Source organism: Rhinatrema bivittatum, chromosome 9, assembly GCF_901001135.1.
Source record: "Rhinatrema bivittatum chromosome 9, aRhiBiv1.1, whole genome shotgun sequence".
NCBI lineage: Eukaryota > Metazoa > Chordata > Amphibia > Gymnophiona > Rhinatrematidae > Rhinatrema > Rhinatrema bivittatum.
This window is the reverse complement of record NC_042623.1, coordinates 62,735,885-62,761,857: the sequence shown is the minus strand read 5'-3', so window position 1 is coordinate 62,761,857 and position 25,973 is coordinate 62,735,885. Positions and strand designations below refer to the sequence as shown.

At 48.1% G+C, this 25,973-nt stretch overlaps 1 protein-coding gene across 5 annotated transcripts in view; it reads right to left on the bottom strand.

Annotated features, from left to right (window-relative positions):
• GTSE1 (G2 and S-phase expressed 1) overlaps positions 1–23,508 on the bottom strand; it is an 83,266-nt gene extending 59,758 nt beyond the window's left edge. Inside the window, exons 1-4 of one of the 5 annotated variants that reach the window (XM_029616856.1) lie at positions 23,376–23,508; positions 17,084–17,142; positions 12,353–12,410; positions 11,590–12,241 (exon numbers count right to left, since the gene is read on the bottom strand). In XM_029616856.1, coding sequence (XP_029472716.1) covers positions 11,590–12,241; positions 12,353–12,410; positions 17,084–17,102 — 729 coding nt within the window. In that variant the 5' untranslated portion in view covers positions 17,103–17,142; positions 23,376–23,508. Of the gene's footprint in view, positions 1–11,589; positions 12,242–12,352; positions 12,411–17,083; positions 17,143–22,629; positions 22,797–22,872; positions 22,892–23,375 lie in introns of those variants that run through there. The other 4 variants (XM_029616857.1, XM_029616858.1, XM_029616855.1 and 1 more) reach the window with 4 other exon arrangements.
• Positions 23,509–25,973: the final 2,465 nt, after the last annotated feature.

Below are 25,973 nucleotides of genomic sequence, written 5' to 3'. Positions count from 1 at the left end.
TACAGGAGAATGTTCCTGGGCCAGGGGAGGACCAGGGCATCCACCCCCTCCGCCCCTGGTTCCCGACGACTGAAGAACTGAGGGGCCTTGGCGTTGCGGTACGTCGCCATCAGATCCATAGCCGGCGTGGACCACCGGTCGCACAGACAATGAAAGGCGGAGAGTTCCCACTCTCCGGGGTCTAGTTGGTGGCGACTGAGAAAATCCGCTTGGACGTTGTCCACACCGGCAATGTGAGACGCCGCTATCCGGTAAAGATGTCACTCCGCCCAGCGGAGCAAAAGCTGTGCCTCCGCCACCACCAGACGGCTCCTGGTGCCGCCCTGACGATTGATGTATGCTACTGTCGTCGCATAGTCTGAGAGCACCCTCACCGACCTGCCCTCCACCAACGGTAGGAGGGCCTGAAGCGCTAAGCGAACCGCTCTGGTCTCTAAGCTCTGAAGGAAGACCTAACTCCAGGCACGTTTTGAAGAAAATTAGTAAATTTAAAGTTTACCTGGTAAAACAGCAGGCTGGTCGAGGGTGAGTGGCCGAGACCCCTGGCATCACCCCGAGCCATGGCAGAAATAGGGTCCCCAACCCTCTGCTCTGCAGCCTCAAATACCAGGGGGGATGGTCCCACCAGGACCTGACAACCCCCTGGGAGGCTAGACGCTGCACTACTTGCCCGCCTGATGAAAACTTCCTAACTTTTTTTTTTTTTTTTCAAAACTAAAGGAACCTGTCCAGATACCTAACAAACCACAAAAAAGGGCAGCACTAAGCTAAGACAAACAAACCCCTAACTTAGTACCACCGAGAGACACTAGGCTTTGCACCTCCACCATCTGCTGGAGACAGAAGAATACTGGCAGACACTAGGTGGCACCTCAGGGGTATAGGACAGAGTCCGCAAAGTCTTCTGTCTCCATCTGCTGGTGGGGAGGCAAAACCCAGCTGTCCTGGACTGATCCGGGTACGTACAGGGAACTGGAAGATTTTCAGTGGCATGGAGCCAAGATAGTGATGGGAGAAAGATCTTGAAAAATCTATCAGAAAAAGGCGTGAGTGCCATGAAGTACTGCAGATTCTGCGCAACGAAAACCACAGATATAAATGGCTGTTTCCCTTTGGTCTTCAATTTACTGTACAAAGGGTCTCTTCAAGAGTGAAGACTGTGGAAGAGGCATCTAATTACTTCAAGTTGCGGCTCTAATGACACCTCATCTGGAAGCTGACCAAGCCCTAAATTCGGGCCTACCGGTAGGAGTTGCACAGAAATGGCAAAGGGTCCAACGTGGTGGAAAGCAACTCCGAAGACAATCAGATAACCTCAGAGTCTCTAAAGACACTGTGCCGTGAGAACATTGAGATTCAGTGCTTTCTTTAGTATTACTGCATGGATAAAGTGGGGAGGCTGGGGGCTAAGTTGAGTGTGATGTCTTGGAATGTGAAGGGGCTTAACTCCTTTTATAAGCAGAAACAATTATTGCAAGATGCTGTAAGGGAAAAAGTGCACATTCTTCTATATGAGGAGACTCATCTCCGAAAGAAATATGAAAAGCTGATGATTTCACAACACTTCCCATCTCAATTCTATGCAGCTGCCACTGTGGAACACAAGTATGGGGGAGTGGGGATCTTATTTTCCAAAGAGATAGCAGTGGATATTGTATCCATAGTGAGAGACACAGAAGGTCAGTATATCTGTGTTAAGTTTAAACTAGGAAAGGACATTTATACTGTAGTAAATATCTATGCTCCTAATACGGGACAGGGGCCATTTCAACTTAAACAGATACCCCTTCTTAGACTCTAGTGGGGGAGGAGGATATCGGAAGGGTTTGAGAATTTTAATGTGAGATTGGAACCTAATAGATGTGTGGAGACTACATCACCCATCTGAGCGTAATTACACTTTTTACTCAAAGATACATAAGACATAGTCACGAATAGACTATTTCCTTGTAGATAGAGATTTGACCAACAAAACCAGAAACGCAGAGATCTCCCTTATAACTTGGTCGGATCACACTGCCATATCTCCATAACATTCCACAAATTAGATATTCAGTCTGAGGACAGATTCTGGCGCCTTAATGATTGTATCTTAGCTTACTTACAGATACAGAGTATTGCGCACACTTCAGGGAAGAAATGGAGTCCTTTATAAAGGAAAATGCCACTGGAGAGGTCTCTGCCAACATTTTATGGGATTGTTTTAAGGCGGTTGCCAGAGGTAAATTAATAGCCCGAGTCTCATATGTTCAGAAATTAAAAAATAGGCGAACTGAGATCATGATACAATTAAGTAAACTAGAAATTTGACATAAAAGAATGTGAGGCCAGGGTACAACAGATCAGTTAGATAAATTGCGGGAGGAGCTGCGCACTCTCTCAGTGGGAGAGATTGCCTTCCAGTTGGATAGGGCCAAACAGGAATTTTTCGAAGGGGGAAATAAAGCCGGGAGGCTTCTTGTATGTTGGTTAAAAGTCCGAGCAACCCAGAATCAAATTTTAAAGATTAAATCAGACACAGAGGAGATGCTTTCAGACACCGAAAAAATACGTCAGAGATTTATACAGTTTTATCAGCAACTGTACTCACAACAGAAGGAGATCTCACAGGGGGATATAGACATATCTTGAGAATATCTCCCTACCACAGGCAGATCAGGCTCACCAACATTATCTCAAACCTATCCTAGAGGAGGAGGTGGCCAAAGCCATAGCAGGTTTAAAATCGGGGAAATCACCGGGAATCGACGGATTCACAGCCAGTTTCTATAAATCTGAGTACCGTGGTCACCCCTCTTTTGACAGAGGCCTTTAATAATCTGTTATCTGATGGGGAAATTACTAAAGACGCCAACAGAGCGGGGATAACTATATTAGCTAAACCCGGGCGGGATACCACACTTTGCGGGTCTTATAGACCCATATCCCTTATTAATTTGGATTTAAAATTGCTAGCGAAAATCCTGGCCACATGTCTGGGGCACATCGCTCCCTCTATAATTCATCCAGATCAAACGGGGTTTGTCCCAGGCAAGACAGCGGGAGATAATGTCCGGAGAGTTATCGATTTGATATGGTATGCACGCTTTAGGCAACAGCCCTTGGTATTACTCACCAGTGACACAGAGAAAGCGTTCGATTTAGTTCATTGGGAATATCTCTTTTCGGTTCTACAAAAAATTGGTTTGGGAGGCAACTTTTTGACTTGGATTCAAGAATTATATGCACACCCCAATGCCTGCAATGGGGGGTATTCGAAGTCTTTCCCGATCGAACGGGGAACCAGGCAGGGCTGTCCCCTATCTCCACAATTATTCGCACTATATTTAGAGCCTTTGGCCTCGACCATTAGAAAAATGGGAGAGATTCAGGGGATCCAAATTGGAGAACAGGAATATAAACTCTCCCTATTTGCAGACGATGTACTATTCACAGTGGTAAAACCTTCGGAATCGCTCCCTCATCTAATACGAGTCCTGAACCAGTTCAGTGGGGTTTCGGGATATAAATTAAATATGGATAAATCAGAAATTCTCAACATTTCTCTGAGTCCCAATGAGGTGAGAACGATACAGCATCAATTTCCATTTAAACTGGTTAAGTGATCCCTCAAATATCTGGGGATAAAAATTGGTGCCGACCCCGGTGACCTCTACGCTTTAAATTATGAACCCATTTGGCACACCATAAAGGATGACCTACAGAAATGGGAGAGATTAGAACTATCTTGGCTAGGCAGGATTTCCACTATTAAAATGAATGTTTTACCACGGCTTAGCTATTTATTCCAAACTCTGCCAACACCAGTTCCGACAGCTGACCTCCGCACCTGGCAGAAGCAGCTGTTCCGTTTCCTGTGGAAGAGACGGCCTCCTCGGGTTAGTAGTAGTGTTCTTTATCAGCACAGGGATATGGGCGGATTGGGGGTCCCTTGCCTGCAATATTACTATGTAGCCGCTCAATTGCGCTGGCTTATAGACTGGCATGTGGAGGGCACGCACAAACGATGGGTGCAATTGGAAAGAGATCTCCTAGAAGGTATATATCCGAGGATACTGATTTGGCTGCCAACCCACTCACGGTCCCTACCGTCTAGCGTGGCCCCTACCATTGCTCATACACTACACATGTGGGACAGCTGGAAGAAAGAGATAGTCGGGGATAGAGAAATCTTTTACAAAACCCCTATCTTCTATAATAAAATATTCCAGCCTGGTACCACCAGAAGTATAGCACGAAGGTGGGAGAGTACGGGCTGCACGGCTCTTGAACATGTATGAAGGAATTCTCTGAGGAGTACAATCTCCCAGTAACTGATCAGTTCTTCTATCTACAGCTTCGTCACTATATGTTGCAGAAAGCAGTCCAATCAGATTTGAATAGAGGCAAATCATTGCTCGAATGTTACTATGACCATGCGGACAAACTAAAAGTTCTCTCTAAGATCTATATCCTGCTTAATAAGGATCTTGCTTCCCCGCCCTCTCATATAGTACAGTGGGAGTCAGATTTGTGTGAACAGCTAACCTCACAAGAGTGGTTAGCATGCTATAGTGCTGCTAAGAAAGGGTCAGTTTCCACTTCCATAATAGAACAAAATTACAAAATGCTTTACCACTGGTATTTGACACCAGAGAAAATGCATAAATTCTACTCAGTGTTATCAGCCACCGTTGGAGGGGATGTGGTAGTAAGGGCACCTTTTTGCATATTTGGTGGGAATGGGGACCCATTCAGGGATACTGGGCTATGCTTAATAGTCTTCTATATATGACATACTGAAGGTGCAGGTCCCTCTACAGCCGAAAATTTTTCTCCTTAATATCTACCCTCCTGAGCTTCTGGAACAGAACATTTATTTGATGCAGCAGATCATTCAAGCGGGAAGGGCTGAGATTGCTGCACTCTGGAGACAGCAGGAGGTCCTGTCTCGAGCCTGGGTTCTCCAACGTTTGGTATCTTAACAATTTGACTGCTCCAATGGTACAGTTTTGATCTTTGGCAGAAGGAGTAGGCGACTGTGTTGCCATAAGACCATAGGCCTATGGCGTATTCGTTTGTAGTGTTGCTGGACTCATCATTTCCATTGGCCATTCACCTTCTACCCATTTGAATACCATGCTCATTGGAACTATTTGTACTTTCATACCATGCTTAACCCATGCCTAATCAATGTTTAATGTTTAATTCCTGAGCACTTTCGGTTATACCACCCTTCAAGTCAGTTCATAAGCTTTGATGGGTTCTGCTTCTGGTCTATGGGGGAGGGGGGGGGAGTTTGCATAATTAATGGGCAAAGAAAAAACAAAATACCGTGCATTACATTGTTTGCCCACATGTTCATTTGCATATACCGTTTGTAATGATCACATATTACATGAGAGTTGTGCTTTGGATAAGGTTGTTTGTATTATGTGCTTAAACTATAAATAAGAGGATGGGCCAATGTGTGCCCTCCTTTGGAACCACAAAATAAATGGAGTAGCGTCCCTTTCGGAGCTCTGCCGTGGGAACTGGAATGACCGCCCCCAATTCCTGGAGGCAGCCTAAGTTCTCCTGTACTGCCTTCCACTTGTACCACAAGGTGAAATTAGAAATAGATCTCGAACAGACTGAGCAAATTGTAACACGTAGCCGTCTCTTATTATACTGAGAATCCACTGATCCTGGCCAACTCGTCATAACACCGCATCAAGCGACCTCCTATAATAGGGACGGCGGTGTGGACCAGCCTCGCTTCATTACGAGGACTTGCCACTGGCTGCAGATCCTCCTGCAGCACCCCGAAATGGCCTATGGGTCCCCCGAAGGACTGCCCCCAAGTATGTCCCCTAGGGGAAAAACGACCTCTGAGGAGCAGAGGAAGCCCGCATCGGCCAAGATCTCCTGTCTGTGCGGAGACACGAATGGGTCTGAAAAAACCTCCGCCTTAGGTTTGTCCTCTGGTAACTGTTGCTTGGGGAGAATAAGCTGCTACAATCAGATGCTCAAGGTTGTCCCCAAACAGATGCCCCTTGAACGGCAAAGAGTCTAACTGCATCTTAGAGGAGACGTCCGCTGACCAATTATGCAACCACAACAACCATCTGGCCACGACAGCCGAAGCCATAGCTCTTGAGGACATACGCACCAAATTATAGAGGGCATCTGCCCCAAAAGCAACCGATGCCTCTATTCACTCGATATTATCCGCTTGCTCCCCCAACTTTGGGAACAGGTCCTGCAGTTGCTGCACCCACAGAGACGAGCCCGCTGCATAAAGCTTGAGCAAATCGCCACATGCAAACAGCGCAGAGACCTCAAAGATACGTTTGAGGTGAACCTCCAATTTGCGGACTTGCATATCTTTCAAAGCCGCAGAATCCACCACAGGAATGGTGGTCCGCTTAGTCATTGACTTTAGGAAGGACAACACACTCCAAGACCTCCTCTGGAAGGGGATAGAGCTTCCCCAGGGTCCTCCCCACCTTCAACGAAGCATCAGGCGTCCCCCACTCTCCATCCACTAACTCCACTAACTTCTTAACTGCCTTATAGTATGGAAAGGAAGCCAGGGACCTCTAACCCTGTCCAGGACAGGATCCTCTTCCTCCAAATTTGGTCACTTTGGGGCATTTTAAACACCCAACACCTGAAAGGCTAAGGACAGCAACACCTCCAATTCCTCCCTTCGGAACAGGAGGACCTCCTTAGTATCCTCTGACCCGAGACTAGGGACCCCTGGATCATCTCCCAGCAAAGGATCCCCAGACACCAGTGCCCCCTGACTTGCCGGGTCCTCGGGAGCATCACCGTAGTCACCAAGGCCCCCTCTTGACAGCCCTGGAGCCAGAGGTGACAAACCTCTGAGCGGAGGGCAATGATGACCTGACCCCCAAAGCGGGTCCCGAGCCCGGCAATGAACTTCCAAGAATCCACTCAGCATTAAGGCCCATTCTGCATCCAGGCTGTTTGCTGGCCAAAAAGGCCTCAGGCAGTAATAAAACAAATTCTGGGGAAAAGCACTTTACAGCCTCAGCACCCTCAGAGCTAGCAGCAGCACCAGGCCCATTCACGATTTCCACCCCCTCAAGCCCCCCCCCCACCCCCGACTGACCCCGAAGTTGGAACAGGCCGGAGACAAAGGGGGCGGACCCTCCCCCACTCTCCCCGATGGCGTGGGAACTACTGCCGAAAAATCCAAGATGGCCGCCGTTCCCACACCCTTGGAAGAAAAATCAGTACCCTGGACAGCGCTGCGGCCGAAAATAGCCTCCAAATCACCGGACCGCTGCTTTGCCGGTGGAGGAGCTCCAGAGGAGCCCTCCGAACACGAAGCACAAAGACTGGCCCTGTTTAGATGCACTCATGCCGAGCCACAGGCTCAACACGGGTCATGCTGAGGAAGGGAAATAAAAATACCGTTGAGAGGAGAAAAAACCCCCAAAGGAAAAAGAAAGCCTCCCTCACCCCAGAGCTGATCTTACTGGGGGAAGTCGCCATCAGAGCTGTGCTGCCGTGTGCCAGGGAAAAAAAAAAAAATTATTATTTTTTTTAATAAACTTAATGGAAAAATACAGAGAGCTAAAAACCTGACTAAAAGAAACAGGTAGTCTCAGCCATAAGGGAGCGAAAAAATCCCTGGAGAGCCTGCAGTCACCTGGGTGGCCTCATGAGGGAAGGATCTGGACAACCAGATGTACACCCCACGGGCGCCCAGACGGGCTCACAAAAGGGAACAACCCCTGGCCCGTCTGCCTCTACCAGACGGGGTTGGACCCACCAGGAATCCAAAGGAAAAAAAAAAAAAAACAAACAAAAACCCTGGGAGGAATGCTCAAAAGAAAAGCATTAAAGACAAAAAACCCATAGAACTGCAGGTAGAGCACACTGTGCCATCTACTAGAGAGAAAATACTGAGGAACTGCAGGTGGCACTAGACTATGAAGCAGGGTCAGGCAAGTTTTTTTCTCTGTCTCCACCTGCTGGAAGGGATGTAGGAGCCCAGGCATCTGAACTGATCCAGGTATGTACAGGGAATGTTTTCTTTTTCAGCCATGAGGAAGGAAACAAATCTGGGTGGGGTGAAGATCTTGGTTCTGTATTCATTATACAGTTTAACTGAAATATGGATCCTGGTTTTCTTGCTTGATGCCTATTGGTTCAAATAGCTTGGATTTATTGTTAACCTGCATCCTTTTGAGGTCCTTGGGGGCACGAGGACAGACATATGGAAGGGAAGGGACCTCTGGAAAGAACTGCTCCTATAAGGCCAAACACACTGGCAGTCTCTAGAGTGGCCACTCCTGCAAAACATCAGGCAACGGGTTTCTTGTCTTCTGGACATCGAGGGACCTGGTCTCTCCCCATTTACTTGCCCTTTTTTCCCCCAATTCACTGCCAAACAAAGGCAAGCCCGTGAAGGGCAGCTTGGTAAGATTGGACTTTAAAATAGTATCCGTTGACCAGCTACGCAGCCACAGCTGCTGCCTGGCCACAATAACCAAAGCTGTTCCTCTGGCAGCTGTGTGAACCAAGTCACAGCCTGCATCAGCTAGATCTAAGATCGGACCTGGCAACCCCAGATTCTTGACAAAAGATGCTGAGTTGCCCGGTTTACCAAGGCACAACCAGAAGCAGTTTCCCAGTTGATTGTCACTGTCTCAAAGGCTTTGCTTTAAGTTAGCCTCAATCCTATCCTGAGCACCTCCCGTTACTGGGATGGCAATAACATTTTTTTTGTTTATTTATTATTTTTTATATACTGACATTCGATCTCAATCGAGATATCACACCGGTTTACATTCAGGTACTGTAGGTATTTCTCTATCCCCAGAGGGCTTACAATCTAAGTTTTTTTTGTTCCTGAGGCAATGGAGGGTAAAGTGACTTGCCCAAGGTCACAAGGAGTGACAGCAGGACTCGAACCCTGGTCTCCTGGGTCATAGTCCACTGCTCTAACCACTAGGCTATTCCTCCTCCCTATTTTATGACAGAACACACCAAGGCATCCACCCTAGGGAAACTCAACTGCTCTCTGGTCTGCAGATCCAGGGGGTATAAACTCACCAAGATGCATCCTCCTTTAAAAGATGCTTCCGGTGTACTCCATTCCAGATCAATTAACTCCTGGATTGTATCCAGAAGGGAAAAGAAACAAGAAGCCTTGACTCCTTGTGTATCCAAGGAGTCAGGCCCAGCCACTCTGAGGGATCAAACCTGGCAACTCATCTCCATGAAAGAAATAGATCTAGATCTGGGGGAAATGTCCCTGCCCCACCATCAGTATGATCCTGATCCATCTGCATTCAAGCTTAGTCAGACCACATTCCCCACAGGGTTTGGCTGCAGAGCAAGTGGAGGAATAGTTGGAGCACATCAACCAACCCAAGTAGGCACTGCTGATTCTAAAGAATGGCCTTGTAGAAAACATCTGCCATCCCTGGAAGAGTTCTACCCAGGAAACCCCCCCCCCCCCCCACCAACGACTGGTCCATTCCAGACCCCATAGGCCCAAATCTGATGTTCTGAGAGCTAGTGGCTTGTGACGACTCATCTCATGGATCAATCAAGGGAGAGTACACCCAGACCCACTCCCCCTCAGACTGAGGAGATGGACCATCTCCAGTAAAATCAGAAGGAGGTAAACATCCAAGCATCCAGGCAGTGCTGATGCAGACTTAAAGAAAGCTCTGACTGAATGGCCTTGATGTGGCATGCAGCACAATTCATAATCTTAGGCTTCTTCACTGTGGGCCCCATAGTTTTAAGTGTGCAGAAAGGTAAAAGCACACGCACAAGTATATGCGTACAGGCCGCACGTCCAACTAGGTGCCCAAACTGTGTGCCCAGTACAGACACCAAGAAAGATGTCTAAGCAGGACGCACGAAACGTGCATCCAGAAGGAAGAACAGGTGAGAATGGATGCACAAATAGGTGCGTGAAGACACCTCGTGGCATACCATGCACCCTAAAAGTAAGAAGCAGGGCCTAGCCAAATAGCTGCTCCACCCACCATGCCTGCACTACCTCACGAACCGCCCCAGAGACGCGAGCAGGACAGCCGAACTCTGAGGTAAGAAACCCCTTTCTCCTGATTATGTTCTTCTCTGCACTGTTTAAAAAAAATAATTTTTTTTTACCTGAGCTCAGCCCTCCTTGGCTGAGAGCAGCAATGGGTCTCTGCTATGGGGGAGAGAGCTAAAGCTTTCACCATCAAGTCTCTCTTGGCCTGCAACTGCTAATTGAATGTTTGGTCCATGCCACTCAAGGCTACCGGACTGGGGCATGCTGAGGGAGGGACTGTATATCACCACCTCAGGAGGCAAGCGATGCTATTGAGACATTTCATCCTTCTGCTATCTCCTTTTCAACTTTTTTTTTCCCCCACTCACAGGAAATCTCCCAGAGGGAAATTAAAGTCCACCATCTGCTGAAGACTGAGAACACTTCAGTCATTCACACTCCTTCCCCCCTCAGTCAGTCATTCAACCCCCCTCAGTCACTCAATCCTCTCTATTCTCTTCAGACATTCACCCTCTCCTGCCCACTCATTCACATCCCTTCCGTTTTATGCACCATTCTCACTTTCCCTTCCCTCTGTCACTTTTCTTACTCCTATTGCTTACTCCTCCTCCTCCTCACAGCAACATGGGGCCTCTCCTTGCTGGTAGGGGGTAGAAACCCTGCCAGTGCAACATTAAGATGTGCCAATGCACCAACCTGCCTGCTCAAGTGTTGACCATCAAGGGTGATAACATCCGACACTCAAGGCAGGCAGGAGCATCGGCAGGCTGCACATAGTGTATTGATAGGTGGGACAGATTAAAAACCTGTAACGGCCGGATTTGGACTGCAGTTTGCCCACCACTGCTTTGGACCATCCCTTGAGCTTTGCTAGATCCTTTGTGTTTTCTACACCTACCTGGCTGCCTACCCAGTTACAGATTTTGGTATCAGACAGAAAAATAAGTCTTTCCCAGAACCACCCTTCTGTTTTGCTGCTCACAAAATGTTGGGGGGGGGGGGGGGGGGGGGGGGGTGGTGTAACAAATCCATTGTTTAAGAACCAACTCAGAGGCACACAGCTAATGACAATCCCCTCATCGGAGCATGCGTAAAGACTGAGAGGTCGGCACTTCCCGTATGCCGATTGCTTGCAGGGACAGCAAGGAACAGTGGTGGTAGCTTTGCCTGGGAAAGCCTGGAGAAGTGATCTTATATGGTGGTAGCGGATTGAGATGCTGCAAAGGAGGAAGGGAAAGACAGGAGGATTAAGAGACAGGGAGCAAATACTGGTGACATAGGAAGGAAGAATTAGGCCGAGGATACCAAGAATGGAGGGGTAAGCAGTAGGAGCATATACTGGGGCGAGGGGAACCCGTTCCCCCCCTCCCCCACTGCTCACTTCTAGAAAGCTTGCGTACACCCTTGCCACCACTAATCCATGCCAAAGAGTTACAATTGGAGGGGTTGGGGGATGCCCCAAATATAAGGCAAATCCCTGCTTCAGTTAAGTGGGAAGGTGAAGAAGCGGGCAGGGGGCAACATGGCTCAGTGTCCAGACTGATTCAACGCCATGCTCAGATCCCATGAAAACTCTCTCTTACCTTGGCTAGCTGCTGACTGCTTCCTGGTATGGGAGCAGCTTGTGTGTGCTGCAGCTTGCTGACTGTTCTCTTTTCAGATAGGCTCTTGGTCTTTTGTTTCTGCACCAAAGGTGAAGGTGAAGTATTTTTAGGAGTCTTCTGAACTAGAGCTGGACTCCGTGTGTTGCGAGCGACGCACGCGTCCGTGTCTGTGCGCTGCAGCTTTAGGCACTGTTGGATGGATGGGGGGAGCTGGCTGAAAGGGCTGTCGGCCACGCAGTAAGTCTCCCTTTTACTGGGAGTGGGGCCACCAGGCACAAAAAACGTTTCTCTTTTGCTAGGAGTGGACCAGTTGCAGCTGTCTTCAGGTCGAAAAATGTTCAGTTTGGCTTTGGATAATTGCACAAATTCTTCCACAGCTTGACTTTTTGCTCCAGACTTGTTCATTTTGCTTTGCTCTTTACTACTATTGCACCCTAACTGTGCTGCCAGCAAATGAGCTTCTTTGAAGATTTCCACAAACTTCTCTCCACTCAGAGGACTCCACAAGGTTTGGGCACTCTGTTTCGGAGAGGCCATTTCTTCAGTCTCACAACTTTGGATTTCAATACCAACAGCAACGCATTTCTCTTTATGCCCAACAGGTCCAAAAAAGACTTCATCCTCTTCCTCACTAGTTTTTCCAAAGGAAAAAAAAGATAGATAGGAAAAGAGCCTGCATCAATGTATTTTACCTTCACAAGACAACATATATCATTCAGATATAATAAAGTTTATTCTTTACCTTTTAGGGGTCAGCGAAAGATCAAAGTCAAACTTCTCATCGGTCAACAAGGTGAAATCTTTATAAAAAAAAAAAAGTTAAATAGGATGTCCAAGTCTTAAAAAAGTTCTCCCATGCAAACAGTGACAGAGAAATACCTATGCAGCCACCTTAAACATGCTAACTTCTGACATCTAGGCTGCACAAAAGTTTCTGAAGGGAATACTAAAGGAAGGGAAGTTATTACTCAGCTGCCATTGGGTCAGTCCCAAGGGGATGAAGTGACTGCCAAGTTAACAGTCAGAAGGAAGAATTTCCAATCAGACAACCTTATGTGCATTTTCAAAATATAAAGGAGAAACATAAGAGTTCTAAAAAGGTTGAGTGACATGTAGTTTAAGAAAATAAATTAAGAATTGTCATCCTGGATCAAACCAAGGGTCCATCAAGCCCAGTATCCTGTTTCACAGTGGCCAATCCAAGTCACCAGTACTGTGCAGGATCCCAAATAGTAGATAGATTCCACTGGAGAACTTACTTACCTGATATCGTTTTGCTTAGTGTAGACAGATGGACTCAGGACCAATGGGTTTATGTTCTCCTGCTAGCAGATGAAGACAGTCAGGTTTCACCTGCAGCGACCTCAGCCCTTCAGTATTCTCGTCAAAAGACTGGACATACTATTGAAAAACTTGATTGAAACCAGCTTGACTAAAAAACAGACAACCATAACTGTACTCAAACACTAAATCCCAGCAAAGTTATATGTGCCCTGATCTAGGATTGGGCAACAGTTTACCCGTAATCTCTTGGAATTGATATTCATTTCATGGGCTATTCCTTGGCACCCTTCTTGGGCAGCTGTGGGTGGGATGCTGAGTCCATCTGTCTACACTAAGGAAAACAAAATTCAGGCAATTTCTCCATTTCCTAGTGTTTAGCCAGATAGACTCAGGACCAATGGAATGTACAAAAGCTACTCCTGGGGTGGGATGCTGTCCATGGTCCGGTTAACACCACCCTTACAAAGGCTGCGTCCTCTTGACAGCTTGGTTCTGAAGGTAGGGGATTTAAAAAGCGGAAATGAGTGGAGAGCTTCCGATTTTTTGAGCCGTTGTACAGCGGCGGTATGAGGTGGTGTTAAATCATGAAGAGACGCGGAGTTATGGCAATATGAGGAGACGTTGAATTCTATAGGCATTAAGTTGTGGTATGTAAGCGCTCATGTTGGGTATGTGGTTTTGATAACTGAGTAATAATAAATATTGTGTTAGGTTTTTGGGTTACATGTATATTTATTTATGTGTAGGAGAAAAAGATTTATGAGGCTGGAGAAGCCCGTTCTACGGAGGAGATTGGAGATTTTGTGGTGTCCTCCGTTGAAGACAATCGTGAAATTATAAACTTTTTGCTGCTTCTAAAAAATTATAGATACGTGTGTGAGTATGTGGTTCAGGAAATTATTAGGATATTCTTATTGTTAATAGATGAGATGGGCAGAGTTAAAATAATTTTTTACGTCTAGGAATCGCACTGTATAATTACTGATAATTTGTATTATAGGTAGTGTGGGTACCGACGAATTAGTGGAAGATTCAACATATTGGAGAAGTGAGCCCCCATGTGAGAGGGAGTGAGTAAGAGAAAACTGAGTTAAAACACAACCCCTGAGGAAGCTTAATCGCGAAACAAGGTCCTTGTCGGGATTGAGAATACAATACATATTACGTGGGGATCGTCAACGAATGTTGAAGGATTAAAGATTTACATTAAAAGGAAATATAGATGTTATACATATATATATATAAACATTATATGAGGGATTGATTTGGACATTGTGTATTGTAATCTTTCCACATGTAAAATAGGTAGTTAGGAAATGTGCAATAGGGTGGGTATTTTAATAAGAGTATGGCTGATGTGAGTGAATGGGTAGTGCATTTTATGGGATAGTGTGTTATGTATATTTATGAAAAATGTTTTTTGGGAATTGTTACAGCTATCCACACTATGTTAAAAAACAGTAAAAAATTAAAAACAATAAATTATGTTGAACATGTTAATATAATGGTTATATGATATATGATTCATAAGATGCTATGTAATAAATTATATCAATTTCAATAGAATATTTATGAATTATTTAACTACAATTAATGAGTAGATTATGCTTTTCATATATTTTGTCCTTATGTGATGTCAGATCCATGTCCTGAACCAACAGGTGGGATCAGTTCACCTCACCCCTGAAACAGGAGAACTCCTTGAAGGTCCAGGTAGTGGCTAATGGTCAAAGTATCTTGGATCTGAGTAATCCCGGGGCTGGGTCTTCCGTGGAAGAAGGAAATCCAGCACTTCCTGGGCTGGGCATGGACCTGCCTGTCTTCTCTTGGGTGGAAGTTTTTCAAGGCCTTCATACATGCTCCTGTCCGGATGGAACCCCAGCTGGTAAGGCCTCCCTCTCCAAGCCCTATCAGCAGACCTCAAGACATGCCTCACCTCACCAAGGGTACCCCTGGCAGGGACCCGGACAGCATAGACTAAGAAGGGGATCCAGATTCCTTGGAAGAAGTACACCAGGTTTAGAACCATATCGGATCATGTTATGGTTTTTCTATAGAGATGAATTGCCGGCCCTGGTTTCCCAGACCCTGAAGATGCTGGGAGTTCCTGGGGCATACTCTGACAGAACCAAATAATCCCATTCGGCCTTCTCTAGGGTGGGATCAGGGACCTCATCTTGAGGCAACACAGGGCTTAAATCGGGGGGGGAGAATCCTGAAAATTCGGCTCCCAGCCCCTGGCAGCTCCGAATCAGGAGCTACCGAAATCACCAAATGGCCGTCGTTCCCATGGCCGTGCCATGCGGAGGGGATTGCGACCATGGGCTAAATTTGGCTGCCCTGCTGAGGAGGGACCTTCCTCACCCGGCAGGCATGCTGAGCAGAGCCCCTCGCGCAATAGGCGCAACGAGGGCTCACCACAAGCAAGGCAGGCACCCCCACTGAAGAGGAGCCGCGATCTGAAGAAAAAAATACAGCTGACAGAAAAAAAAATGCTTAACTAGCTGCCGGCAGGAGCGGAGGCAGAGGAGTGAACCCTGCACGCTCCTCTGGGTCTGGCTGCAAAGTTAAGAATTTCCCCACTGCTTGTAATCTTTTTTTTTTTTTTACAAAACTGAAAGAAAGTGGAACTGAGGGGAAAAAGGAAGGAGCACTGAGCTGGGGGGGGGGGGGGGGTTGACAGTCCCCCACACCAAGGAAGCAGTCTCGGACTTAGGCTATGCCCTGCACAAGGGGCTAAGCCCCCCCTAAGTCTGGCAAGAGCCAGGAGACGGAACTGTCTCCTGCAAAAAGGAAAGAGTCCAATTGAAACCAAATTAAAAGAATTTTTTTTTTTTAATTGAAATAATCCTAAAATAGATTACTACTTGCTTGATCCACAAAGGAAAGAAAACCAAAGGTTGACTAGCCCAGATCAGGAGACCGCAGGGTGGGCTGATCCATCTGCTGGAGACAAATACTGAAGGGCTGCAGGGTAGGCTCTGTCCTGACATAGGATATCCTTTCAGTTTTGGTCTGTCTCCATCTGCTGGACAGGAGGCTCAACCCACGGTCTGGACTGATCCGGGTACGTACAGGGAAAGATAACGGAACTGGAAAAGGTACAGAGGACAACGAAAATAAAAGGGATGGAACAGCTCCCCTATGAGGAAAGGATAATGAGGTTAGAGCTCTTCAACTTGGTGAAGAGACTGATAGGAGTATATGATAGAGGACTGTAAAGTCGTGAGTGAGGACAAAGGGTAAATGTAAAGGTTATTTACACTTGCAAAAAATAAAACTCACACTCCATGAAGTTAGTAAGCAGCACATAACTGGAGAAAATATTTTCACTCAATGCACAATTAAGCTCTGGAATTCATAGCTGGAAGATGTGGTAAAGGCAGTTAGAGTAGCTGGGTTTAAAGAAGCTTTGGACAAGATCTTGGAGGGAAAAAAGATCTCCATAAACTTAACTAGATTTGGGAAGAACCACTACTTATCCTTGGGAGTTAGCAGCATGGGATTTCTCTATTTGGGATCCTGCCAGGTACTTGTGACTTGGATTGGCCATTGTTGGCAATAGGATACTGCACTTGAGGGACCCTCAAGTCTGACTCAGTATGACAATTCTTAGGCAACATCAATTTTAATTGCTTTTTATCCATAAAAGCAAACTCTGCAGTTCATATAGTGCAATATAAAAAGTTAGACCAATTTGAACTGGAGGATTGCAGCCAATGGCAACCAACACCACCAGTTTAGAGCACGTTAAACCTCTTCTGGGTAGGGTTTGCTATAGATCTCACTTTTAGGTCCTTAAAGTACTGATTGTTGAAATGTAATTAATATTCATAGTCAATGGCCTCACATTTATAGTAAGAATGTGAAATCTACAAGCAGGTCCAAGTTCTCTCATTGACTTAGATTCATATTTGCCAGACAAATAAATGCATTTCCTGAAGAGAGGCGAATCCCGCTGGAAAAAATACAAAACAGAAGCGGCTAACCTATGGGAAGATCTGGCTTTTTCCATATTATCCCTCTCCTATCCATCTGTGGGACACAAACCTGCCTGGTAAGTAGGGAGGTCTGGATGAGGCAGGGGGCCGACGATAGCAGTTAGACTAGCAATTTTTTTGTTTGTTTTTATGATTTTATAATGCTGCTCTGGGGAGTTGGATGCAGAAGAAAGTTTACCACCACTTACCAGCACTGCTAGAGTCCATCTTCAGAAGTCTTATAACCAAAAGGCATCAATATTTTACTCTGTAAAACAGATAAAGTTGCAGTTCTAATCGGATGTTAGTTAGTAGCAGAGTCAAAAGTTTAAATAACCTCCTGTGGTATGCATAATAGTTTTGGGGGTTTTGTTTTTACCACAATTCAAAAAATTCTTATAAAATGGCTGAGACACCATGTCAATCAATCAGCAGCCTCCACTTAGCCACCATCAGTAGGCCAACAAGCTACAAGTTTTCATTATTTCTCATAGGAATAGAGATAGAGTCCAGTTCTCCACCCAGTCTCTCCATCTCAGATTCCTTATCTCTTTGGGAAGAAGAGCACAACTTCTTGTATACTTGAGACGCAAACCCCACCTTTCAGTCTTCCACCCAGCCTCTCAAGCCTGTTCCAATCATGGCCCTCTATATCCCAAGCATGTTTAAAATCCATTTCAGTGCCGACCTCCACCATCTCTGTAAGCAGGCCATTCCAGACTATCCCTACCTCAAAGGTTTAAACCTTTGAAAGGTACAGTGCTACTTCAGAGAAGGGCATCATGGATCACACACCAGAGCAAGGGTGGACAAGTTTTTTTTGTTTTTAACCAGGACCATATTACTGGTGCTCCTCTGCAGCGGGTGAAGAGGGACTTCTCGGAGCTCCTCAAGCATAAGGCGGGAGGTTCCCCTTGGGAGAGTGAGGGAAAGAATACCCCAAGGCACAGTGAGATGAGCACCAATGCTGGCAAGAGTCATACTCATTAATTTGGTGACGACTCGTACATAAAAGCTCCCTCACCCACTCCTGATGTCTCCCCTCCTCCCACACAGCCTCAAGATCCAATCCCACTTTTGAGAGCACAAAGCTGTGACATTTGCCTTCTCCTGCCCATCCCTTCACTGGATCCCCATCTTCTCCCGCCCGTGCCATTATCCTCCGGCAGTCTGCCTGATGCTCTCACCCAAACACACTGAAAAGTTAATCAAAGCATCACAATCTGCGTGAACTGAAATATCATGACCTTCATGTTGCCAGGACACCGACAAGCTTTGAGAATCACAAGACACTGGAACACTGCCCATTAGACCCTAGAAGAACTGAGCGAATCCATGGCAATATGGAGGTCATGATATTTCAGTTCATACAGGTTGTGATGTTTTGAATCTCCCCAACTTCAGCATTGGGGAGATTCTCTTTACACCGTTATATAGTTTTTTTTCACCTTTGGGGTTTCCTTTTCCTACTAGTGATGCTCTCACCCAGCTATGGCTCAAACGGATGGGCTAACAGGCATGACGACATCAGGCCATACTGAATACGGATCTTGTTGGAGGTAGGCAGACCTGGTTCGGCCATGGGCTGTAACTTGCCCATTCCTGCACTGAAGCCTCCCCCCACCCCCTGAAAAATGAACCATCAGGATGCAGACACTGAGAAATTAAAGCATGCATCAGAATACTACTGGTTTAATGACTGCCTACATTTCAGCCACACATCAAGTGCAGAATGGAAGATTTAACATGCTCTTGTACAGTAATCACATTACCCCTGGCAAATATTAATACAAGTCACCATTGGTTTAGGGAAATTTAAACTGCAGATGAAAATAAATTGCAGTGGAAGTATTCATTTGGAAGCTGACATTGTCATTTTCCATCTGTTTAACTTGACCCTGTTTTACCACAACAATCTCAAACTGGTACAGCCTGCTCACATCCATACCACTCTATCAGGCCGATACAGTAAGGAGAGGTAGGAAGAGGTGCGTTACGGACGGGCGCACCCGCATTTGCCGCACGCACAGTTCGGATCACCTACCGCTCGATACTGCATTTAAATAGCTTGCAAATGCAAGCCGCGTCCAAGAAGCGTCCGTGAAGCGTTAGGCCCGCGCAATCCATTTTACTGTATAGAGCGCTATACAGCGCCTATACAGTATCCTGGGTACGTTGGTACCTGTCATTTCAAATGACAGGTACCAGGGGGGATTGAGAGTCCTCTACCCCCCCCCCCCTCCCGAAGCAAGGCAGCGCGAAAATTAAAAGTGAATAAAGTGTAATAAGAGTAATAAAAGTAAACTTACTGCATGTGAATTTTCTTTGAACAGTCTCTCTCTCTCCTCCCGAGGCGCGTACTGCGGCTCCCCTGCCTCCCGGGGGCAGCCGGCGGCGAAAGTGTACAGGCGAAAGTGAATGAATGCACGCCTGTACGCGGCGGGAGCGCATTCATTCACTCACCTTCGCCGGCGGGTGTGCATTCATCCAGCGGAGGGAGCCACGGCGAAAGCAGCTTCCAGCAGCCCCCGCCGGCAGTGAATGAATGCACGCCTGTGCGTGCAATTTGGGAGCTCAAGGCGTGACATCACGACGTGTGACGTCGGCGTTCGCTAATGCACTGCCTTGAGCACCCAAATTGCACACACAGGCGTGCATTCATTCACCTTCGCCGGCAGGAGCAGGGGAGCCAAAGCGGCTTCCAGCAGCCCCCGCCGGCGAAGGTGAATGAATGCACGCCTGTGTGTGCAATTTGGGCGCTCAAGGCAGTGCATTAGTGAACGCCGTCACACGCCGTGACACCAAACGTCGTGACGTCACACCTTGAGACCAAATTGCACGCACAGGCGCGCATTCATTCGCCTTCGCCGGCGGGGGCTGCTGGAAGCCGCTTTCGCCGCCGGCTCCCTCCGCTGGATGAATGCACGCCCGCCAGCTCCCTCCGCTGGATGGATGCATGCACACCAGCGAAGGTGAGTGAATGAATGCACCCTCGCCGGCTCCCACCGCGTAAGGGCATGCATTCATTCACTTTCACCTGTACGCTTTCGCCCACCGCTTGCCCCCGGGAGGCAGGGGAGCCGCAGTGCGCGCCTCGGGAGGAGGAGAGAGAGAGAGGACTGTTCAAAGAAAATTCACATGCAGTAAGTTTACTTTTATTACACTTTATTTACTTTTGTTTTAATGACATGTCGAGCCGATTTTCGCCCTGCACCTTGCTTCGGGAGGGGGGGATTTTGACCGTAGCCTGCCTATTGCTGTCACACCACACTAACGCCAGGGTAAGGTCCCAGGAGGTGAGGGGGTCGTTTGCCCATGAAATTTCGTCTCTCTGACCTGATGCTCCACACTAACGCAGGGGTAAGGGTAGGCGGTAAGTTAGCAGGTTAAACGCACGGCAAAACTACAGGTTAAAAAGGAGATAATCGGGGCACATATTGCTGTATGGGAGGGAATAGCTAATCGGAGCGTTTACATCTCATATACATGCTGCGGGCGGAAAGGGTTACCGGTTGATTTAAAGAAGCGGTAAGGATGAGTTAAAAGGGGTAGTGAATTGCGGGTTGGACTTACGCGGCCAAATTGTGAGTTAGAAGCGGGTTAGAAGCAGGGTAACCGCGGCCGCGCTTTACTGTATCGGCCTGTATGGTAGCACGAATCCTTCTTTGGGTTTCAAGTTCTTAACCCATACAGTTTGCCAGAACCTCTTGTCAGCACAACTGTCTCAGGGTGGGTTACTAAAATAAAAATTGGGCCCAGTGGGTTTTAAATTAGGTCTAATCTTGCTAAGACCTCAGTTGACAATTATACTAGCCACTTCCAATTTGTCATTGAAAGTCATGTAGTCTAAACATTAATGTGCAGTTAATCTAGTTGAATGGAATTACCAATTATGGTATAGAAAATAGATTTACAAATTAATCTGAAGCAGCTCATGTATCTTACTAGCTATAGAAAATTTCATGCCACACCTTTACAGAGCAAAACATTCTTCAAAGGGGCCTTTTTTTATTTTGAAAATGAAAGCATTCTTGCATATTAGAAAAGACATGGTCTATATATCATCTTGCTCAGGGGCTAAATATACAATTGCTCAAGTTTCTCATCAGTTTTCCTACTTAATCCTGTTACCCACACTCTAATGTCTCTCACCTTCATTCATTATTTCTGAAAGCCTGCTGATTTGGTTTACTAGCACACCTAGGAGCTAGTATACCTTTTGCTGATCCTACATACATTGTAAAGAAAGGCGTTTTGTAAGGAGACACCCTGCGTGATGACTCCCATTTACAAAAACAGCAGTGTTGCCAACATTGCTTATTTACCACGAGTTTGGGCTTGATTTTTTTAGGAATCACTTTTTTTTTTACAACTCCCAGCTAGCTCATTTTTGGGCTTTTTTCCCTCCTACTTGCTTTTTTGGGCTTGATGGGCAGGACTTGTACCCTGCTGTTCCTATCACCTCTGATTTGCTGCTGTTCAACAGGCAGAACCAACAGTACCTCAGAGAGCTGAACTGTGACTGGAAACTGAGGAGATGGTGGGATGGCAGCAAGCACACATCTCAGTAGCTTCTTTCTTGTGGCCCTGCCCCCTCTAGTGCTGTGACCAGAAGCATGGGATTAGCTAATGGGGCATTAGCTCAGACTTCCCAGCAACTACTACCAGCTGGTCTAACTTCTGCACCTCAGGCCATTTAGCAGCAAATATCCTCTGCCTTCAGAGAGGTGAGGGCCGAAAGCTGCTTAAGCTACAGAGGGGGAAAAAAAAGAAGGAGGAAGAGAAAAACATGAGGGCCCAGGTAACAGAGGAGAGGGAAGAGAAATACAGTGGTGGCACAAGGAACAGATGGAAAAGAAAGCAAGGCAGCATGTTCAGAAGCAGGGGCAGCAAGTAAGGAGGCACCCCTCTCCCACATCAAGCCCTGGTCTGTTGAAAAGTTGGTGCTGGGGGGGTTAGAAGATGGCCCAAAGCCAACATGGGAATTTCTACAGCAGCGTGGAGGGATGTGGCAGGAAGGAGACTATGCAGACCACAACTTTTTTTTTTTTTTTTTTTTAAGTGTTTTTGGGTAGAGTGGTGGTGATCCAGGCATTTTACTTGATATGCTTTTTACTTCATGGGCAGGGGGCTGCTGACCTGCAATGCTTAACAAAGAATTAAGTGTAGAGCCATACATTTGCAACATGATTGTACCCAATTTTTTTGCTCCTTTGCACTCATAAAAATATTATAAGCACTTTCTGTGTATAAATACTTTCTAATAAAAGTTGTTTAAATCTCATGTGTTGTAGGCTTGTTTTTCAGCAAAGTGCACTTGCTCTTTCAGAATTATCTAACAACACTGCTTGGTAGGTTCTTATAAATATTACTGAACCACCACTAAAAGATAGTTCAGTTTTTTTCCAGAATCACTACTGCTGTAAAAACTACTACGGTAGCTAAACACACACACACGGGCAGAGTAACTTGATACACCATAGGGAAAGCCAGAGCATCCAGCCCCCGCTAATCCTTCACTACCAGCAACCTTCACTATGCATCTCCGCCGGAAACTATCCACAAATATTGGGCAGCTCCGACTCACTTAACTGCAAAAGGGAGACAAAGCGTGGAGAGCCCCTTTACTGTCGACGAGACAGAGCGATTAGGATGGATCTACCTAGAGCGAATGTGGCTAATGATGTTTTAACTTGCAGGGTACATTTATCTTCTACCGAAGGCCAAAGCTACTTCCACCATTATTAATACTCACGATCCCGCTCCCACAGACACGCGTCGTGGGGAATCCCTTCCTTCTCTACGCTCGCGGGGGTTAGATTACACACCTAACCACGCGTATAACACCGCTTAACGTCCTTAACTCCTCATTACATGCAGCGGCATCACAGACCGCCTGTTACAATCACTTTTTAAACTCGGTTCTCCGACTCCCGCGTGACTCACACCGGGTCCCTTAATTGGGCCGTTTGAATCGGCCACGAGCCGCGTGACCTACCGCGAGGGCGCAGGGTTGCCTGGGAGTTGTAGTTTTGAAACGGCGTCGTTGCTTGCCTTGCTTCCCCCCCCCCCGGCGAGCTCTGCCGGTTTTTGCTTATCTCCTTGACCGGCTAGGGCTCCAGCCTCCCTTCCTACTCCCCCTCGGTGGAGCTGCGCGGGAGTGCTTTTGCACTCCTTAGTCTACCCGGAGACACCACTTTTTCCCTTCTTGTCCCTGCTCCCCTGTGCAGAGTAGAAAAATTTTCTTTCTTGAACTTCTCTCCTGTAGGGCAGCCCAGCCTCCCCCGCTCCCTCTATTGCCCTTCCCAACCCTCCCTGCTTCTGCTGTAGCTCTCTCCGGGTGCCTTTTCTTTTTCTGCCTGCCAGTTTTCCTGCCTTCCCAGACCCAAAGAAAAGTAAGAGTCTCAATGTACACTTTTTTCCTTGCCTTCTGAGGCTGCAGGCGGGGCTCAGCCCGGAGAGAGAGACTACACAGGTCGGGAGTTAGTTGGTTTGTCTAACCTTTTTCTTTTTTGCCTTGGTTTGAGTTCCCTCCTCCCCCCGTGGGTTTCCAGCTCTGCTGCCTGCCTAGGTTTCTTTCCTGCGTCCTTCTTTCCCCTACTATTGTGGGCGGGGAGTTGCCCTCCCCTGATTAGGCTGCAGTAAACAGTTTTCTTTTTGTTTCTTTCAGCTCCCTTCCTTCCCCCTCACAGCTTGCACAGGTTAAGCAAGCACGGCTAAGGGAAGTCGGTTCAGCTTGTGGGCTTTTTAACACAGGTTCTATAGTCCTCGCTTCTCTAACCCCCTCCCCTACCTCCCAACAGGCTGCCTTCTAAGCCTTAGTCCCCCCCCCCCGTTGGCTTTCCCTTGCACACGCCCTCTCCAGTGCTCCTTTTTTTTTCTTCCCTTGACACTTTTTTTTTTCTCCTTTTCCTTGGTATCTCCCCACTAGCAGGCAACATGCCAAGGAGAGGTCCAAGGAGCAAAGCGGAGGGAAGTGATCCTTCGACTTCGAACCACAGGGCATATCCCACCAGCAGTGCCCACCATAACCTTAGCAGGGGCAGGGACTCCCAATCCATACTTGGTCCCCTTGCTCCCCATACCCCCTGCACGGGAACCCTTTTTTGCACGGGGGAAGGCACAACCACCCCTGCCTCACTCACATTTCCAGCGTTGTCCAAAGGCCCGAACACACCTGGCATTTTTTCAGCTGTACCGACCACCATGGCAGACCTGGTGACCAAGGTGCCGGCCTCTAGGCTTATTTCCACCTACTCCATGCCAGGTCCTATCATTCAAGCCACGCCAAGCACCGCGCCACTTACTCTAGTGCCGCACAGAGACATAAGTAGTATTATCCCTCAGTGCTTTTTTTTCCCCTGCTAGGGAGTGAAGCACGAGGAGGGATTGCAGGGGGAGTATCAGGTGCGCCGGCACCGGAGGTTACTTCCTCTGCCGAGACTGATACGGAGGGCACAGTGGAAGGCGGGGGTGGGGGGGTGGGGTACCCTAGCCTTCTGGTAACTGCCGTCCCTGCCCCCGCTGCTTCCACACCAGTGATAGACGCCCCTGCCGTCGCTACCTTACCCGTTCCGACGGAAAGTGAAGCCATCGCAGCGGCCGGAGTCCCTGTCGTAGACTGGGGACCCCAAAAACCAGGGGGTAAGAGGAAACAGAAAACTAGGATGTACGTAGCTCCGGGGAGGTTGACGCCCCAGGGCCGGGTCCCGCTCAGCCCGCCAAGCCCTCCTACATGGCGGTGACGGCGAGGAGCGGGCAGGTATTGAGTCCCACCCTCCCACGAGACCCGCCCTGCTGCCCAGGGCCGGCATTGGGCGCAGGCACGGGGTCAAGTGTCCGCTTCTGCCAGGGGAGGACCTACAGGACTATGCGACGGCGATGGCAAAGTTGGTGGGCCCCAGGAGCATCATCTCCTGTGGCAAGATGTACAGTAAGGTGGTGATTATTTTGGCAAACCTCGCCGCCACCCATAAGGCGCTCGTCGAGGGGCTGGTGGTGAAGGGGACTTTCCACCTTTTGGAGCCCCTAGACCAGTGGTCCCCAACCCTGTCCTGGGGGCCCACCAGCCAGTTGGGTTTTCAAGAAATCCACAATGAATATGCATGAGAGACTTTCTCTCATGCATATTCATTGTGGATTTCTTGAAAACCCAACTGGCTGGTGGGCCCCCAGGACAGGGTTGGGGACTACTGCCCTTAGACGGTGTCAGGATGAAGGTGATCCTGTTCAACGTCCCGCCGTTTCGTCCCGATGAACGCTGGCGGCGCATCTCAGCCCGCTCGGGGAGATCAAGTCCCAAGTGTCCACCATCCCGATGGGACACATTGACCGTGCCCACAAGCACGTAGAGTCCTACAGGAGAGAAGCCGTGCTGAAGCTGAGGGAAGGGCAAGAGGAGGCTGAAGGGGTGTTCATCATCCCCTTCAATGAATTCGCGTATCATGTCTACTACGTGGCAGGGGAGATGCGATGCTTCTCGTGCAAGGGATTGGGGCACACCCGCAAGGCGTGCCCCGTGGCCAGACCTCCCAGCAAGGCCGCTCCCTCTGCAGCCGCAGCGCCGCGCACCTCAGCCACGGTGACCCGCCCAGCCCCTCTGCGGAAGACCCCGGACCCCTCTGGACACGGTCAGACTGCCAGCGTTTCATCGGACCGGAAGGATCCCAGCTCTTCCGTCACGACCGCCTCACCAGCCCGGACTGTTCCACCTGCAAGCGCCAAACCCCACAGGAAATGAACGGGGCCCCCGGACAGTGCTGTCGCCGATGCTGAGGTCTGACAGAGCCTTGCCCCTCTCCCGACGGCTCCCCCACAGGAAGACCGGGAACCCCAGACCAGCGAATTGGGGGTGCGGGACTCGAGGGCTGGAACAGACTCTGAGTGGACACCCCCCCCGGCGATGGCCCGACAACTGTCTTTCCGAAGTCTTTCCGAAGCCCGAGGAAGGACACCAGCCCCATCCTGGCCATAACATACAGCCCAGCGGGCACACTATCAACGGAGTAGTCGACCCCACGATCCCTCCCCCACCCGAACTTGGGAACCCGGCCGCGGAGATGGCTTCGTCCCATGGGGAACTCCCACTCGTCTCAGATG